General features: G+C 35.5%; 1 protein-coding gene across 1 annotated transcript; it reads right to left on the bottom strand.

Annotated features, from left to right (window-relative positions):
• Window positions 1-3,751: 3,751 nt before the first annotated feature.
• Window positions 3,752-19,646, bottom strand: LOC128552910 (uncharacterized). Its single transcript, XM_053533985.1, has 2 exons — window positions 19,446-19,646; window positions 3,752-5,409 (listed from the first exon to the last, which is right to left on the bottom strand). The coding sequence occupies exons 1-2, from the start codon at window positions 19,467-19,469 to the stop codon at window positions 5,017-5,019; spliced, it is 417 nt and encodes a 138-aa protein (XP_053389960.1). The 5' UTR covers window positions 19,470-19,646; the 3' UTR covers window positions 3,752-5,016.
• Between the last annotated feature and the right edge of the window lie 267 nt (window positions 19,647-19,913).

Raw genomic sequence — 19,913 nt, 5'->3', positions numbered from 1 at the left:
GGTGGCCTAGTTTTTGTTCCCATATGACCCGGATTCAAACTTGCCCTATAGATTACCAAGACAAACATTCTGACTAATTCTCACTAGTTTCAAATTAAATTGCGGTTTCTAGTGTTAACAAGTTTTTCCTATGATCTGGCATGGTGAAATAGTTTTTGACTCCACATCAATCAGCTCCAAACATGACCTAGAAATCATCAAGGCAAATATTTTGACCAAGTTGCATAAAGATTGAGTCACAACTGTTGCCTCTAGAGTGTTCACAAGCTTTTCATCTGTTTTGACCGGGTGACCTAGTTTTTTTTCACCCCACATAACCCATATTCAAACTATACTTAAGAGATCATAAATACAAACATTCTGACCAGGTTTCATAAAGATCTAATCACAGCTGTGGCTTCTGGGGTGGTCGAAAGCTTTTCCTTTGATCTAACCTACTGCCCTTGTTTTTGACCAAACATACCCCAGTTTCGTTCTTGACCTAGAGATCATCAAGACAAACATTATTATCAAGTTTCATAAATATTGGATTACAACTGAAGCTTCTAGAATGATCAAAACTTTTACTTTTATCTGGCCTACTGACATAGGTTTTTATGCACATAACCCAGTTTCAAACATTACCTAGAAATCATTAAGTCAAACATTCTGACAAAGATTCATAAAGATTGAGTCACACCTGTGGCCTCTAGATTGTTCACAAGCTTTTTCTTTGATCTGGCCTACTGACTTAGTTTTAGCCCCACATTACCTAGTTTCAAATTTGACCTACATATCATCATGACAAACCTCCCGGTTAAGTTTTAAAAAAAACTGGGTTACAACTGTGGCCTCAAGAGTGTTCACAATCTTTTCCTTTGACTTGACCGGGTAACCAAGTGTTTGACCTCACATTCGAACTTGACCAATAGATCAGCAAGCAAAACAAACATTCTGACTCATTCTATGGAGTTTCAAACTTAAATTTTGGTCTCTAGAGTGTTAACAAGATTTTCCATTGATCTGGGCTAGAGACCGTGTTTTTGACCCCACTTGACCTAGATTCAAACTTGACCTAGAGATCATGAAGACAAACAGTCTGACCAAGTAAATATTGGGTCACAACTGTGGCCTCTAGATTGTTCACAAGGCAAATGTTGACGGACGACGCACGCCGACGGAAAAGAAATTATTTTGTCACTGTGCAATAGAAGTTTGACCTACTGATCTTAAAAAAGATAATTGGTAAGGGTTAATTTCTCGGAAGCATAGTGAACTACAAACACAGCCTCGGTGCAATGTAGGCCCACAACAAAAAGGAGCTGTAACGTAAAAACATTACAGACGGATTGCTTAAAAAATCTAAAAAACACATTTAAATTTTAATCAAAATATAGATAGAAGTGAAGGAAGGGGTAAATGATAGAAAAATGGTGAGTCGTGTGTGGTTGAATGGGAAAGTAGAACAGGGATGAATAAACAGAGGAAATGCTATGTTCCTTAGTCACAGTTGCACTACAACGTCAACCACAGCAATACAGAGATTCATGTACCAAAGACAAACATACACAACCACAGCAAACTTACTAACATGGGTAAACAGACAAAAAGATAAAGTAACACTGTAGGGCACCGCCCATGATACACAACCACTCAAACGCACACATATAAGCAGGAAATAAAAACAATCGTATACCGCCTTAAATCAATAATTGGGTCTTTTACCAGTCATAAGTTTCCCCCGTATCAAATGCGATCTAAGCAAACAAAGTTCTACTGCTTCTGCTCAATGTGACCTTGACAATTGATCTGCTGACCTAAAAACAAATACGGGTCATGTGCTTGTCATGATGAACCTCCCTATCAAGTGTCATGATCATAGGCCTGAGCTTCCTCAAGTTATCGTTCGCAAAGGGTTTTACTGTTCAAGGTCACTGTGGTTTTACATAACATGTCTTCTGTTGCCGTTTCGTATGTTAGGGTTTTATCTGGCGGGGATAACTTTTATTTACTTTGTCTTGTGACTTTGGAACATGGTGGGAGGTAAGAGTGAGGTAAGGTGCACCATAAACCGGTTTAAACTCCCCAGTGGTGCTTTTGCCACTGACCGTTCCAAGGCGGTGCCCCACTGTGTTCCTGTATTTGTTTGTTTTGTCCTTGTGTGTTAATTTTGTGTATTTGTGTGTGGTGTTTGAGGGTTGTTCGTGTGTGATCTTAAGGAGGCTGCGTTTTTGGAACGTGGTTTCCCTGTTGGATATTCTTCCTTGTTTTTGACCTACTGACCTCAAAATCAATAAGAAACAAAGACAGATATGAAACAGGGAATGCCACGTACCAAAAACGCAGCCTTCCCAAAACGAAACCCACAGCACGCAGACGTGCACACACACACACACACACACACACACACAAAGCCAACACAGGAACACAGTGGGGCACCGCCTTGGAACGGTCAGTGGCAAAAACACCACTGGGAAGCTTAAACCGGTTTATGGTGCGCACCCAACCGCCATCTGCTTGTCATGTTTAATCTCCCTATCAACTTTCGTGATCCTATGCTTAACAGCTCTGGGTTGTTGTCTGAGAACCGTTTAACTGTTCCGGGTCACTATGACCTTGACCTTTGACCTGTGTGTGTTCGGGTTTAAAGCCTTTTTCAACAATTTTTCAGTCATATAAACGACGGTGTCTACTTGTTGCAGTGAGCACAGTGCCCAGATTTATAGAGCTGCCTCACTGGAATATCACGCCGTACACGTGGCATGATACCCCATCCAGTCACATTATACTGACACCGGGCTGACCAGTCCTAGCACTATCCTCTTATAGCTGAGCGCCAAGAGAGGAAGCTACTAGTACCATTTTTTTACGTCTTTGGCATGACGCGGCCGGGGTTCGAATATCAGTTACGTTCATCAATGTATATCAAGCTAGAGGTGTACCGGAATTTTATATACAGCTGAAATTAATCAAACAAGTATCCAGTATTAAATATTGCATATTGAAGAAAAGGTCCGCCCGCTTAGCTCATTCAGTAGGGAGAGCGCATATCTACGGATCACGGGGTCGTGAGTTCGATCCCAGGGCGCGTTTCTCCTTGACGGTTGATAAAAGATGTTTTGTATATGAATAAAGATTGATCTATTTGTATCCCTACTAGACTTTTGTTTTTGATACTTGAGAGTACAATTCATTAACTCCGCTAAATTGGCATGGCTTAGTGGTTGAACGGTGGCTTGTCACACAGGTATCTAGATTCAAAATTCCGACGACGCTATATATATTCAAAATCTTTATGCGTTATAATTAACTTATATATAGACATGACATTCAATTCATTGCAAAATACTTGCTTCATCATCGATATCGGCTGTATCAGCCAATTCTTTGTGTCAGAGTCCAAAGTTACAATGACAAGTACACATTTATCAAAGCAAAGATCTCTAACACATTACAGCACATTTTAGCAAAGAGGCCCCCGTGGCCGAGATGTTAAGGTCACTGGCTTCAAATCACTTGCCCCTCACCAATGTGGGTTACTTGAGCCTCACTTGTGGCGTTAAATTCTTCATGCGAGGAAGCCATCCAGCTGGCTTACGGAAGGTCGGTGGCTCTACCCAGGTGCCCACTTGTGATGAAATAATGCACGAAGGGGCACCTAGGGCCTTCCTCCACCAATAAAGCTGGAAAGTCGCCATATGACCTTTCTTGTGTCGGTGCGACGTTAAATCCAATAAAACAAAACAATAAAAAAAATATAAGCAAGTATAAATAGCGTAATGACTGTGTATTTCGTAAAAAGGTTTTTAGTTATTTGAAAAAAAAAAGATATAACAATACGCAACAGACTTAAAAATATTTTTTTCTGTTTCTCGCATAAGACAAAATGAATGAAAATGTGTTATAAATGACAACAACAAAACAGAGCTATTTTGTCGGATATCTAACCCACACCTGCAAAATACACACTACATGTGTACGTTCACGAATATTAATGTGATACGTTTTATTTTACTTTAATTAATCGTTATTCCACATACAAAAACAAAATTGAATCATACTGAATAATAAAAGACCCACCACGACCTAGTGACATACTTTTTGACATTCAGTCTTATAATACAAGCAATATACAGTTACACTACAAGTTTTTTAGGTGAACAATTTAGGTCCCTTCCGGAATAAATGTGTTTCACAATTTCATCTGCAAATTTATTCAGTCGGTCCTTTTTCAGCATAGTTTTAAGAAAACGGATGAATTACTATCTTACACTGCAGAAACAAATGTGATCGAAATTTAACTATATACACTGATTTCTGTACACACTGCCACCTTAATTCAATAAAAATAAGTCAAGAAATCAAACACATTGCCTTGTTCTAATATATGTGACTGTCAATTTAAAACTAAATACGTTATGTATATCTTACATTTTTCATAGAAGTATCATGGAAATACAAAAACAATACAGTTATTTTGTTTGTAAACTTATGTTGTTTATTGAAACCAGTGTCAAGGTAGATATCTTCTCGCACCTGTCACATCATATTTTCGAAGACTTAAGTCTATTGATTAAAATTATGAATTAAGTTCAACCCATTTGAAGTTTTTACATGCACATTTATGTTTAATTTATTAAAACAAGTAAGCCTAACAGTAAAATGCAGATACGGGTAAAGCTTAGAGGGATGACAACTATAAAATATCAGATCATAAAATATGTCATCCCCATAAGCCAAATGAGTAAAGCTATTTTCTTTGGTTCTATCCCACAATGATTTATGACGTTAAATTATTGTGTTTTGTAATCTTAATGTGTATTACGGTTAATGAATATAATGATAATATGTACTGCTCATAATTAGAATATTTTAGTCTGAGGTGAAGAGATATAAATAATACATTTATCTCATAGCCGATCGTGTTCTCTTTTTTCATTGACAATATCGTTTCATCATTTTCATAACTCTTCATTTTACAGAATCATATAGATTGGTACACATTGCAAAATGTCAGAGACATGCGGACGAAGTTGCTTAATCTTTTTTATTGAAAGCAATTGCAAGCAAAGGAGGACCAATCAACTTTACTGCATTCTGAAAACTTTCCCATGTTATTTCTTGAATTGAGCTGTACACCCACCTACTCCACCCTTGCTTCTCCCATCTCATTATAAAACCTGCGTCTTCGTCTTTTGCAATGCGAATGTATTGTTGTTCGCTTTCTCCTTTACTTATTTTAAGGAATTCTCGGTCCTTGAACTCGATGCAAATTGTCGCATCCTGAATACTGAGTTTAGCCACTTCCTTACTTAGTTCTTGCTTTGCAAAGTTAAATAGTTTTCTATCGTCCTCGGTCAGTTCATGCTGGAAGGCCCTTACTGCATTGTTGACATCATCGGTCGTAAAGGAGTCTTTTGCAGAAGAAGACTGAAATGACACTTGGTACATTAAAAGAAAAATCAGATATATAATAATAATAATAATAAAACACATGTTATTACTCAGACAAAGCCAATTTCCTTCCTAACCCTAACCCTCACTCCAGTTGCACATTTGCCTTTTATGAATTCAATAAATACTTTTAAACTAAATGCAAAACAAGGCAGACACGAGGGTCATGATGACCCTGGATCGCTCACCTGTGTAACTGGACCTAGCAGGCGTTTCCTTTGATTTCACAGGGTCACCTACTTTTTTATCCCACTTAACCCAGTATAGAGTATCAAGATAAACATTCTGAACAGGTTCCATGAAGATCAAAAGAATCATAAATGGGGCCTTTACAGTGTTAATAAGCTTTTCATGTGATTTGAGCACATGACCGCAACAAAACGAAGCTGTATCCAAAAAAATATTACAGACGGGTTGCTTGAAACATCTAACAAGTAAATATAAATTTATGCAAAATATAGACAGAGGGGGGGGGGGGAGGGGTAAGGGACAAAGGTGGGGGGGGGGGTTGAAGGGGAAAATAGAACAAGAGTGAATGTACAAAGGGAATGCTACGTTCCTTAATCACAGTTACACTGCAATGTAAAACAAAAAAGCGCAGACATTCATTTAACCAAGATAAACGCACAACCACACCCAACTAACTTATAGAAAGACAAACAACAACTTGAGTTAGAAACAAGAACACGATAGGGCACCGCTTTAGACACACAAGCACACAAACGCACATAGATGAGCAGTAAAATACAATCGTGTACTCCTTAGGATTAGCTTAAATGAGGGAGGAGGAATGTAGTTGTGTTAATTATTAGAAATAATTGTTGTTATCTGGACATCCATATATTGTTGTTGAACACTGAATAAAAGATTGAGTGAGTGACTTTGGTTTTACGGCGAATCGACACAAAATGGTCATATATCGCCGAGAAGAAGTCATATTGCAAACGCCAACTGTAAAGCATAAACATTGATGTAAAAATGTAAAGCATACCCAAAAACATCAAGGTAAAAATATAAAGAACACTATGAGTAATGTAAAACATATCTTAAAACATCCATGTAAAAATGTAAAGCACATCTAAAATCAGTTATGTAAAAATGTATGTACGTGAGTATTAAAATATCAGCTGGATTTTGCTAATTCCCTCAATCAAGAGGACCCGAGCCAAAATAAATAATGAAATAAAAAACTGACTTTGAGCTTATATTCCAAAAAAAATTTACGTAACACACGCAGCGTTACACTAAGGAAAACGAATTGTTAGTAGAAAATGAAATAACATTGATGTCATCTGCACTTTGTTCAGGGTGAGCTATAAGTATAGGTGGATAGTCCGGTGTCCTTCGTCCTGCCTGAACATTTTTATTTCAACATCTTTTCTGCTGAAACTACTGGTTAGAGCTACACCCATTTTAGTCTGTATTATCCTTGTATTGTTGCTGTGACAGGATATTAGTATAAAAAGGCAAGAATATAAATTAAAAAAAACAACATACTTTTGGGAAATATTTGTGGTATTGTCGTGGGGTTGGGTGGAAGCAGAATGTGTATTTGCAGTGGTAGTGGTGACGACCGGATACTAAAGGACAAGAGACTAATAACGAAAATAAATTGGGAGGTGAGATGTGTGGGTGGACTAATAACAAAAATAAATTGGGAGGTGAGATGTTGGGATGAGGTTGCAGTCTAGAGTTGTCAGCGGGTAAGCAGTGTGCGTGTGTTTGTAAAAGCTGCCAACTGGGTAATTTCGTATGAATACACACCAACGTACTGGGGATACGCCTCGAACCGGGGAATTCCCCAGTTCATTTTAACAATACCACGTTATTCCTGACCTTCAAATTAGTCATCTCTCGAAAATTGAGCTTATTCTGAGTGATAAAAATTTATTTCCCGGTACGCCGGTACTGGTCATACACATATCTCACACACAAACATAATTTTACAAGTGTGTATCTTTCTCCATTTACTGCAGTTCCCCAGTTTACCTGTATACAACTCGTAGTACATACACACAAAGGTTTAAAATATATTCACTAATTTAACATATGTTTTCATCATTATAAGCTCATGAGTGAAAAGATTATGTTGATTAATTCATCAATATTATTACCAATTAAATATCTTTTAACATTCATAAGACAGTATTATATATTTATTATGTTACCGCATATCTTTTCTGGCTTATTGTGTTATGCGCTTTTATTTCTATATTAATGACTTGATTTGACAATGTTAATGTTAAACTGAGAATATTATAATATACAGGAACACTACTCAAAATATATACATTCTATATATTATACATTTTATGTATATTCATCGCATTTAACAAACTTTCAATTTAATAATAATCTTATTAATGTTAAACTGAGAATATTATAATATACAGGAACACTACTCAAAATATACATTTTATATATACATTTTATGTATATTCATCGCATTTAACTAACTTTAAACTTCAAGCGCGGTGCTGAAATATACTAATTCCTTTTGAATTACCGTGCTGCATTTGAAAAAATAAATGTAGTATTACCTCCAAAGATGTTCATATAATCAGCTCATAATGCAATTACCTATGTAAATTCAGTAGTAATTAATACAGCAAAGCCAGAGAATTTTAATACAGTTTCATCATTTGGAAAAATAAAACAACAACATTTGTACATTAACTGATTGATATTATTTACTGCACATCAAAGAAAAGCATAAGAGGATCTGACTCCAGTACGTTTAAAATACTGATTAAGAACACGTGAAAATTATAAAACCTATATCATACAGTAGCTAACTCATGCAATTATCTTAACACAGGATTTTCATACTATTTTCGCACTGATTTTGTTCAGCAATCGCAATGTGTTGAAATCTATGATGTAAAAATGTTTCAATAAAGCATATAGGCTCATATCCATGTCAGAAATTATTGTATTGTACGACGATTCAAGATAGGCATAAGTATAGATATGGCATACAGTTATCTGAACGTGATGTTGTTTTTGTTTTCACGGTTAAATTTGATCAAAACTGCGTTTTAAGAAATTTTGTTTAATGGAAGGGGACGACCTCACTCAATTGCTAATCATTTTTATTAATTCAATAATATTTCACATCGTATGTGTATTGAGGTAGCATTGAATTTGGGTAGTTGGGGGAAAGAAGAGCGAAAAAAAAGACTGTTGATTGAACTGACAGTGACGATGAAATCGAAAACAGAACATTATACAGATGAATTCCCTAGGTGTCAGAAAATGCAAAATGTAATGTGTTGAATGGTCGTTAATGGGAACATGAAGACATTTTATTGCCGGGCCCGTGAAAAAAATGTTGCAAATTATTTTTATTGAACCGCCTCGGTAGCCTATTGGTAGAGCGTCCGTGAGAGGTCGTGGGTTCGATCCCCGGCCGTGTCATACAAAAGACGTAAAAATGGTACTAGCAGCTTCCTCGCTTGGCGCTCAGAATCAAGAGGGTAGTGTCAGTATAATGTGACTGGGTGGGGTATCATGTCACATGTCTACGGCGTGATATTCCAGTGAGGCAGCACTATAAAGTTGGGCATTCACTGCTACAAGTAGACACCCGTGTTTATATGACTGAAAAATTGTTGAAAAAGACGTTAAACCCGAACACACACACAATCGATAGCTTTCAGAAAGATAACGACATTATTCAGTTTTACGTAATGATTTATTCAGTTTTTGGACAAACTTCAGGCGAAAAAATCTTGGCATATACTTTCAATATAATCTTGAGTGGGATACTCATATTAAACAAGTTTGCTAAATGTAGAATCATATATTTGGTTATTGTACACAATCAGAGACTTTTAACAGTATCATGTCAAACTTTGTTTTATAAAGCATATATTCAAACGAACCTGGATTACTGGGAAAAACGTCTATAATTAACACAAACAAAATTGTATGACTACAAAAACGGGTCTGTAGCACTGTTTTTGGTAATGAATTTCAAGGTTTTGATCAAGATTTGAAATTAATGATAATTTAAGATTTGATAATCGTCTTTTCTCCAGAAGGCATGTTTTATGTATAGTATGTCGACTGGTTTACATACTTATTATATAAATGAAATATTTCTGCAAAAACACTCATCAAGCGCGTAGCTACCTTTACGCAAATACGCAGCTGCGTAGTGAAAATCTGACAACATACACAATTAATTGGCTAGTGTCATGCAACGGAGATGGCTTCATACACTATCATTGCTTACTTCATATTATGTTTGAAGTACAGTAAACTCCGGTTTTAGCGAACTCATCGGGACAAGCAAGTGCGTTTTCGTTATAATCTGAGTTTGTTATAAAAATAAAGCGAACCTGTTTCTTATAGACATTATTTGTAGAGCAAACTAATTTATATGATTAGTTGATTTAACGTGCATTGAAATTCACCAAAATTTGTATTTGTAGTTTTATAACAATTTAGGTACAGTTTTGCAATTCATCTCATAATCCTACTATCTGATTGCTTATTTTGTAATAATCCTGACCATGTGAAATATTACAGTCATACGCTGTCTAGGAGGAAATTTCTATAACAAAATTATAATACAGTGTAAACAATTAATAAAATGTTGGTTGAGAAATCGGAAAAAATACATTTTCAAGGCTAAAAGCTTTTGAATATGACTTTTTGTGTAACACTGCAGACGTTTGTCTCGCATAATATTTACTTTATCTTGAGCTGAGCGCGAAACTATTGTAACGGTATTTAAATAAAAAAAAAAGATATAATAGCTTCACGCTCAGCCTTTGATATCATAGAAATATGTTATAATTGTACTTAAGTGTATGAAATTATCAACTATTATCCCATAGAAAATAAAATTCAATAGAAATCCATTCATTACATCTCGTGCTTCGTCTTTCACGCTTCTTTGTCATGGGAAGGCGATACCCGAAGCACGAGATCAAAATGACAAAGCACGAAAATAGTAAAATAATACATTTTATATAAAAGATTTAGAACGAATAAGGTTTTCGTGCATTGTTTAGCTTTAAATACACGCCAAAATGCACCATTTGTGGTTCTCAGATGAAAAAAAAATCATGGTGAGGATACCAAGACCCCTACGCATTACCTCTGAGTACTATGAAGAATGCCCTGGCTACGCGCCTGCACATCCTGAACTGTATATATCAAATACAAACTGTGAACTATTTAAAGATAGTCTTTTATATTCCTGACAAATAGTATTGAATTGTTTGCCAATAGAAATCAAAACCTAATTTTCATTGCCATGTTTTAAATTTAACTGTATAAAATTGATCGATGGATGAATGGATTTTAATGTTAACCCCATTTCATATCTCTTGTTTTATGCATATATAATTTCTTTGATTTCTGTTAAATATTTGTTACTATATATATACTATGTTTATTTCCGTCTCTTCTATATATGTATAAATCATAATACAATACAATAAAACCATTCCTAAAACATAGTATATAGCCGCGTTTTATAAAATAGATACAAGAGACTGTAATAAGTGCACCCCAGCACAATTACAAATGTACTCTTAAAACAGCACTTAACATAGAATTAACATGGAAAACATTCGCAAGCACTTACAGAAGTCAAATGGTAAAGAATACTAAGTCTTATATTAAGCTGAAGCCACTGGCTTCCATGTGAATCCTATGCAATAAGAAATTTACATAGCAAAAATACATATGACGCTGTAAAATATTAAGGCAGGTTTTGGCAGACAACCTTATCATATTTAGATTAGTAAACAGGAATATCAGCTTATCATGTTTAGACATGTTTGTAAAATTACTATCAATGCTTACAGCTTTGTTAAACTGTTTACTATGATCAAAATACTCTTCATTCTAATCCAAAGAGGGCCCTCAAAGAAGAATAGATTAGCTAAATGGGACCGCTATAAATTAAGAATTTTCTGACTTACTTACTTACGTAAGTGATCAACACAGTTTAAATGACCAACACAGATCAAGACATTGCCCTTTTCGCCGACACACTAACCCGGCATTTATTAAGAGTGCATTTATCTTTAGTTTTGATAGTTTAGGATATGAAAGTATATTATTAAAACAACAATACCAAATGCATTTAAAATACTATGACTGCTTACATTTCACTCATCCTTGATCAGAATGATTTTTACATGACCTTTCAGGCACAACATGTCCTTTGTTTGAAAGAGCCATGTACGTTTGCTTTTGGTAGAAAATACTAGTATACTGCGGTAAATGTAGCAGTTTTGTGTATTAGTTTCCATGCTTCTACCTGTAAGATGTTATGCTATATTGTACATGTTCGTGTTTTGGAACTCTAGATAGTATATTTTGCTATTAAATAATGATCAGTTTCAAAAAGGAAAAGTGTCGAAAACTGGTAAAAAAGACTTTCCAAGTGTGGGATTCGAACCCATAACCTCCAAGAAATCTGAAAGATTACCTGGTTTTCTACAAACATGACAGAAGAAAAAAGAAACATGAAAATCCATCGCTAACCAAATATATATGCCTCGAAATGATGTTTGTTCATTTTTTTTGTTAATATTATTTGCGATTTGTCTCGGGCAGGGAATAACGATTTGTATGCAAATCGAGAACTGCGTGTCATTGCGGAGTTCTTGCCTCTACATAATAAAACCTGAAATATTACTTTGAAAATATCCGTAAATGTCTTTTTTTCTAAAAACAAATCGAGTTTCACTAGCCTATTAGAGAGAAAAAGTGCAAATAAAAACGAATGCTATGTCACTGTTTTTCTTCCTGGTTTGGGGTCATGTGTTTGCCTCAGATCTATGTTATTCATATTAATCACCTCTATTACTATATTTTTTTCGTCTTAAATTTAAGAGATTTTACCTTCATTCGTAAGCAGGTAGTGAAACATTATCCGTACGTGTCATGGGTTTATGTCCTACTCTGCGGTGGCATTTTTTTTTTTACTACTTTGTAATATTTTTTCTTTTTGAAACTAACCATGATTAAATAGCAACTGGCACTATCTAAAGTTTAAATCATTATAATTTATAGAATGTACTCATTATAATAATATAACATTTCAAAGGTAGGAGCGCAAAAAAAAAAGTGAAAAACATATGAACTAAACTCCGATCGGGCCGTTTTCTGTTTATTTTTAGTGTGCTCGGATACGGGTAATTTCCTTAAGCAGAATCATTCTTTAGTTATAGGAACCACTTATATGTTTTGATTCTTAATACTATTTTAATGTACTTACAATCACATTCAGTAATAACTGTCTTTGGAACAACGAATAGTATTCTTCTGCAAAGGGTAGAATGTTCGTTCACAATATTGCGTCTGTAAATCGGTTCTTTGATTTAGACGGAATTGAAGGAGAAATTGTCTGCTTAGCAATTTAGTTAAAACATAAGTGGGGACTATAGTATACAATATTCACTTAATATCGAAGTTCAACCGCTTTTGTAAGTAATGCTTTTGATTGAAATAAAAAGTTGATATAACCAGATACATTTTTTTGTGATATATTGTGTTTCTGCATCATGTATCTGGCTTGTTCTTCGATCGTTTTATGTCTTCTCAAAACAGTAATTTTAATGTAAACATTTGACATAGGCAACTTTAGTTGAAATTTGAAAGGATTGACGTACCGCTTACAAACAAAATATAGAATTTCTCCGATTGCTGACCGCCTCTGTGCTTGGGTGGTTAGGGTCGCTGATTTAAAATCACCGTAAGCTGTGACTGATTAAGGGGCATTGGTTCGAGTCCTGCTCCCGACCATGTCTCTTCTTGTAAGAAAGCTGTCAGTTTCTTACGGAGGATGGGAGACTATTACTGGATGTTCCCAGGAAGTATTGTTGAGTAAACTGACCGCCTGACATAACTGAATACTAAAACGAGCATTAAACCCGTCAAATCAAATCAAATTCCTCGATTGACTTTACTCATATACACGTTATGCAACAAGTGATTCCGCATATATTAGTTTAATAGCTAGTTCCTCGTTTCAACTATACACATGCACCCGCTTAGTTATACACTTGTACCTCATTTAGTCTTTACACTAATTCCCCGTTTTGTTGAAACACACAATTCAACATTTCGTCTATACACAAACACCCGGTTTGTTATACACTCACCTCAGTTGGTTTAAACACAAAATGCCCCGTTTTGAATGTAAAAAATCTCATTGCTTAACTATTGAAGATAGCTTTAATCTAAAGCCTCGGATAATTTAAAGATGATAAGAATAAGAGTTGATAGAAATATGATAACTGTAGGTGCAGTAATAAAGAAGTTCCCACTTAGTAGGTTTATAACTTACATCCCCGATTGGTAGCGTTTACATGTATGCGTGCGTGCGTGTGTGTGTGTGTGTGTGTGTGTGTGTGTGGTGGAAGGATACTTAAGGTTAAGAAACAAGTGGTTTTTTTTATTTTATTTATTTTTATTTTTATTGTTTTTTTTTTTTTTTTTTTTTTGAGGGCGCGGGATAATTGTTGCAGTGACAAAATACAAAAGGGCAGGAACTAAATGAAATAAATCTGTGAGTGGAAGCGGTTAACGGGAGGGGAGACAGTGTAATGTAAATTGTTAAAGTCTGCACATCGTCTCATCACCTGTCCGTATGCTAGGTTTTAAGTCTTATACCATTAACACTTTTTCAGCTATGCTCTGGACACAAAAAATGATGGGTAGATTTGACTTTGAAGGTTGGCTTACAACCCTGGTTCCTGCTCTCTGCACATTATCTTCTTACCACCTACCTACATATCAAATTTGAAGTAAATACATTAAATGGTTAATACGTTATGCTCCGGACACGAAGTCAATACTTTCCATGGTTATTTAGGTAATTTATATGGACAGTTTTGACCTTCAAGCTCAATTTATGACCTTGATCTTTGACCTACAGTGTGGCGTCAAGGGCTCTGCAATCTTCTTATCTACCTTTATGCAAAGTTCGAAGTCAAAAACGTTTAATGGTTTAAAATATAAAAAGTGGAAACTTCACTGGTCGCTCAACACGACAAATACGAAAATGCTGCATGCTCGGTTTGATTGAGCCTGTTCATGGACGGTAGTGGAAATGCATGCTACCGTCCGTGCCCTCTAGCCCCGGGTTGGGCAGAACTCAACATTTACACATGTCTAAAGTACAAAAAGCAATTTAGAGACATCCATTGATGTATTCAAACGGCGGTGAACATGGAACCTTCAATGATACACGGGTTATGGCGTGTAATTCCATGAAAAGCGGCGTTTGGTCCCCAGATGAAGTAATAGGTTTGCCTCAAATGAGAAAACAATGAGCAGAACTAAACAAAGTGCAATTTAGAACGGGGATCTGAGGTTATGGAGCCTGCATATCAGAGGAACTGTCAAAAGACAAAATTAAAACGCAGGCACCATATCCATAGGGTGATAATAAAATACCCAAAGCTATGAAAGCCGGAGTATTGGAACCACCCAGGCCGAAACGGTCATGCTGAGAAACTAAACAGTACCAATAAGACATCATAAAAGTCGTGCTGAACGATCTGAGAAGATCGAAATATAACAGCCCTGATTGAATGTACGGGGATACATTTTACGGCCGCCACACGGCACAAACAACGCTGCTGTGATACTAAAATAGAAAAAGTGGAAACTTCACAGGTCGCTCAACACGACAAAAACGAAAAGGTTGCAGACTCGGTTTGATTGAGCCTGTTCATGGACGATAGTGGAAATGCATGCTACCGTCCACGCCCTCTAGCCCCGGGTTAAGCAGAACTCAACATTTACACATGACTAAAGTACAAAAAGCAATTTAGAGACATCCACATATGTATTCAAACGGCGATGAACATGGAACCTTCAATGATACACGGGTTATGGCGTGTAATTCCATGAAAAGCGGCGTTTGGTCCCCAGATGAAGTAATAGGTTTGCCCCAAACGAGACAACAATGGGCAGAACTAAACAAACTGGAATTTAGAACGAACGGGGATCTGAGTTTATGGTGCCTGCATATCAGAGGAACTGTCAAAAGACAAAATTAAAAGCAGGCACAATATCCATAGGGTGATTATACATTCCCAAAGGTATGAAAGCGGGAATATTGGAACCACCCAGGCCGAAACGGTCATGCTAAGAAACTAAACAATACCAATAACACAACATAAAAGTCGTGCTGAACGATCTGAGGAGATCGAAATATAACAGCCCTGATTAAAGTTTTGCTTCAGACATGAATGATAACAGACGGTCGGACGCAAGCGCCATTATATGGTACGTCCCGTTTTTTTCAAACGTATGGTAATTAATTCAGATTTACACATGGAAAATATTTAACGTGTATCGATTAGTTCTTTATTTTTTCTCGAGACCTCCGTTGGATATCGAATTCTTTAATATAAGGAAATAGAAAAATATACAGCACGTATGTCATGATATTTTTTACGTTTAAACAAATATTGTTACAGAAAGATTTTATTACGTTTTCAGATTTCATTCTAAGAATCAATTTATTCGATATAAAAAGATCAGATGATTCAAGTTTTAATTACTAAGTGATGAAAGCGTGCGGATTATCGGAGTCAAGAAGCGAAAGCGGAACTTTTAAATGTTGTTATTTAAAACTTTTGATTGTATCATCAGAAAAAAAATCAGTTAAGAAAAAAGAAGAAACATTTTTCACATATCTTGTCATCTGTCTCTAAACTGAAAGTATAGTATGTTTGTGAAAAACTACCATCGTAAGTCAATCATATGTATCAAGTGTGTAACGGTTTGAATACAATTAGTTAAAAAGCTGTTAACGGTTTGGATTTAGTATATGCACTGATATGGACAGCAACTTCGTTCACATTCCTGCTTAAAATCGGTATCAAAGTGGATAAAACCGATACAACCACATCTGTCTCCTTCATTTATTTCTGGGATATCAGATGTAACCTTTTTTATGGATTGCATAAAATCTAGAAAAAGGAATAAACTGAAGGTTATAAAACTAAATATCTAAGCTAAAAGGAAGAATTGTGTATAAACGATTCGAAATTAACACTGCACCTGCTGTAAATATTTATTTGTTACTGGTACATAAAAATGTGTTACAGGAATCAATAGATATCCTTATTGGTAGGTTAAAACGACACATTTGAGTACCAGACCGGTTAGATATCCAGCTCGTTTGTTTTCGAACCCTTGGTTCTATCTACCGTCTCGAGGGTGATTTGCTTTAAATTCTTATATAATAGATGTTCATTTGGTTATCGCATTTGGCAATTGCTTGTTTAGAAGAAAATTTTATAAATGCTTAGAAAATAGGCAAAAAAAATGAACACAAACGTTTGTTTGCGCTTCCGCCAAACAATTTAAAAGCAACCCGTGTACACCTTAGTTATTTTCTCTATCCCACAAGATAGTTTATCTCAACTACTTTAGGAATATGAAGGGCTATTGCATGCGCCCGTTCGTCGACTTCTGCGTACTCTTTTCATTATTTGTAAGATGTTATATCAGAAATGACTAGTGTGAATTTATTGAAACTAGGTTAATGTAATTATCGGATGTTCCATAATTCTAGTTTTTTTTCACAGAGGTATAACCCTTCTCCCGAGTCACTTGATTACATTTTGTATCTTGTTTCTGTACGTACACAGCTATCTCAATAATTAATAGTTAGAATGATTGAATATGCAAAGCAAGGATCTGCAAATCTGATGTTAACTTCATCTCAGCGTTAAACTGCTGCCTAGGGCTAACAAATACTGGTATAAACGCGTATCTAAACATCTATACATGTTACTTTTATGATTGAAATAAAATTTCAAATACTTGTTCACACTGATTATCCGACATGTAGTGCACATGCATCAAGAATCTTCTGTTCTTTCAGAAAAATCATGTAGCTATTTTGACTTGACTTAGCATGTTATTTTCAAGTTCGTGTGTGTAAGCTGCCTTAAGTAGGGTACCTTATTTAGCACCAGAAGAGTGGAAATGTCTGTTCTAAAACAAACAAACACCTGGGCGTCGCCTTGAAACTGTCATTAACAAAACCACCACTGGGGTATAAACCTCTTAGCACACACTGAAAGGTGAAAAGGTGTTAGTCCTGTGTAGCAAAGATTAACACTATAGAGTAAACCTGTCGCTTAGCGTATTTCCGGTAGATCACGGAGCTATGCCTTCTACGAAGATATTCATTTAGCCAAGTGCTAAAGCAAATATTACGTGTGAGGTGTGCGTAGCTAACTGAAGCAACCTTAAGCATGCATTGCTGATTTGCTCAGTTTTAACATATTTTTACCTGGTCATCAACAAAGATAATTATGTGTATAATCATTTCAAAAATTTTAGCAGTAACATCAGTTTGATTAAATACACAAGAAAAATTAGCATTCATATTTGTCAACATAGGAGTATCTTTTTAATGATACATCCCTATTTTATAAGCATACACAAAATGTACATTTAAAATAATCTAAATTGAATGCTTGAAGGTCATGCTTGGTTATTTGAAAATGCACATTGTAAAACATAAAAACATTATATAGAAACAAACATTATTTTAGAAATAGCATTTAATATGTTGGTCCAAACCGCAAACATACAAAGAGAGGAAGTCATCAAAACAGATGTACACTTTGTTTTCACGACACTATACGTTTTGTTTCCTTTGAATCTTAGTTTCCTTGTACATATCACAGTTTATGCATGCTTTTACAAGAGAATATCATAAAGTATATTTACAGCAATTTAGTCCAAATAGTTTGATTTTATAGATAATAAAACAAGTGTGCCAGAATGTCACAATATACGCCCGTCACAGCAAATTTCTTTAAATTAGCACCTGTATTTGCAAATGGAATTTTAATTTTGTGGTTGTTTACTATGTTTTATTTAGTAATTATTGTAATTCTTTTGTTTTTCCAAGTCCACCAAACAAATCCTTACCAGGTAGAGATACCTTAAAATACACCTAAAATTTGAAAGTAACATCTATGTTGTACCACAGAAAAGTGGTCTTGGTTTTTCCCTACGGTCAATTATATAAAATTACAATGTAAGTTATTTATAGTAACAACTAAGGGAAGTTAATCTTAAAAAAAAAATCGAAAAAAAATTGTAAGTCCACACAAAAATACCAGGTAGTGATAGGTCAATATACACCTCAGAATTGGATGTAACATGCATGTTGTTCTACAGAAAAATGGTCTCGATTTTTCCCTACGACTAGTAATGAAAAAGTTACAATATAAGCTATTTATAGTAACAACAAAGGGAAGTAATTCTAAAGAAGGGACCTACGCATGACACTCCGTCTCATGATGGTGTACAATTGTACCAAGTTACATCAAAATCCCTCCATGCATGAAGAAGTAATTCTCCGGACAAAGTCATTCTTGTATCTGACATTTGGCCTCTAAGTGTGACCTTGACCTCAGACCTAGGGACCTGGTTTTTGCACATGACACTCCGTCTCGTTGTGGTGAAAATTTGTGCCAAGATATATCAAAATCCGTCCATGCATGAAGAGAATATGCTCCGGACAAAGTTTTCATTCTTGTATCCTTTGACCTCTAAGTGTGACCTTGACCTTAGACCTAAGGACCTGGGTCTTGCGCATGACACTCCGTCTCATAATGGTGAACAATTGTGCAAAGTTTCATCAAAATCCCTCTATGCGTGAAGAAGATATGCTCCGGACAAAGTATGTGGACGCCGCAAGCCCGCCCGCCCGTCCATCCGCCCGCCAGGGGCGTTCCCATAATACCTCCCGTTTTTCAAACGGGCGTATAAAATGAAATATTGGAACATATTGACGCGAAATTGAACTATTGCTATGAGTTAGAAGATATATTTATGCTAATTACGATTCTGATTAGTCCGGCGATAACTTATTTTGGACATTACCAGGGTTACTGAACAGTTTCCTTTGAGCGGCCATATTGACATATCCAAACACACGGCTACCGTTGTAGTTAATATACATTGTTAAACCCAACACACAAACAAAATAAAATTAAACTTACATAGAGACTTGTTACTCCTCCCATATTAGCTTTTAATTCCACAACTCCGTTAACAAACTTTAAACAATGATTAACTAGTTAAGAGATAAACCGATCACACTGTGTAATGAATGAATAGCACATTTATTTAAAGTATTCGTTAAACCTACGTTTGTGCTACTTTAAATCTTTCATAGCGTTATTCATATTTTTCCCGTCAATACAAAGACCGTATTGATATTTGGAAAATATATATGACAATTTTCCAACCGAACGAGCATTCATTATAATTATGCAGTTACAAATATTGACTATAATTATGCAGTTACAAATATTGAAATGCTATTGAAGAGACAAACTTTAAAAGATATTTTAGGAGTCATATAGAAGTTGTACAGTTTTCAAAGCAATCAACAAAGGCTATAAGATGTTTCATACTAGATTCACATAATTATTATTATATGTTCAGAGGTGGCAGCAGACACTGAC

The sequence above is a fragment of the Mercenaria mercenaria genome, unplaced genomic scaffold (genome assembly GCF_021730395.1).
Source record: "Mercenaria mercenaria strain notata unplaced genomic scaffold, MADL_Memer_1 contig_3285, whole genome shotgun sequence".
NCBI classification, from domain to species: domain Eukaryota; kingdom Metazoa; phylum Mollusca; class Bivalvia; order Venerida; family Veneridae; genus Mercenaria; species Mercenaria mercenaria.
Note: the sequence above shows the minus strand (reverse complement) of the source record. Positions and strands in the feature narration are given on the sequence as shown.

Coding starts and splice junctions, on each gene's coding strand:
- LOC128552910 (XM_053533985.1), bottom strand. CDS start 19,469: ATGGGAGGAGTAACAAGTCTCTAT. Junction 5,410..19,445: donor GAGGAGTAACAAGTCTCTAT/GTAAGTTTAATT, acceptor GTGTCATTTCAG/TCTTCTTCTGCAAAAGACTC.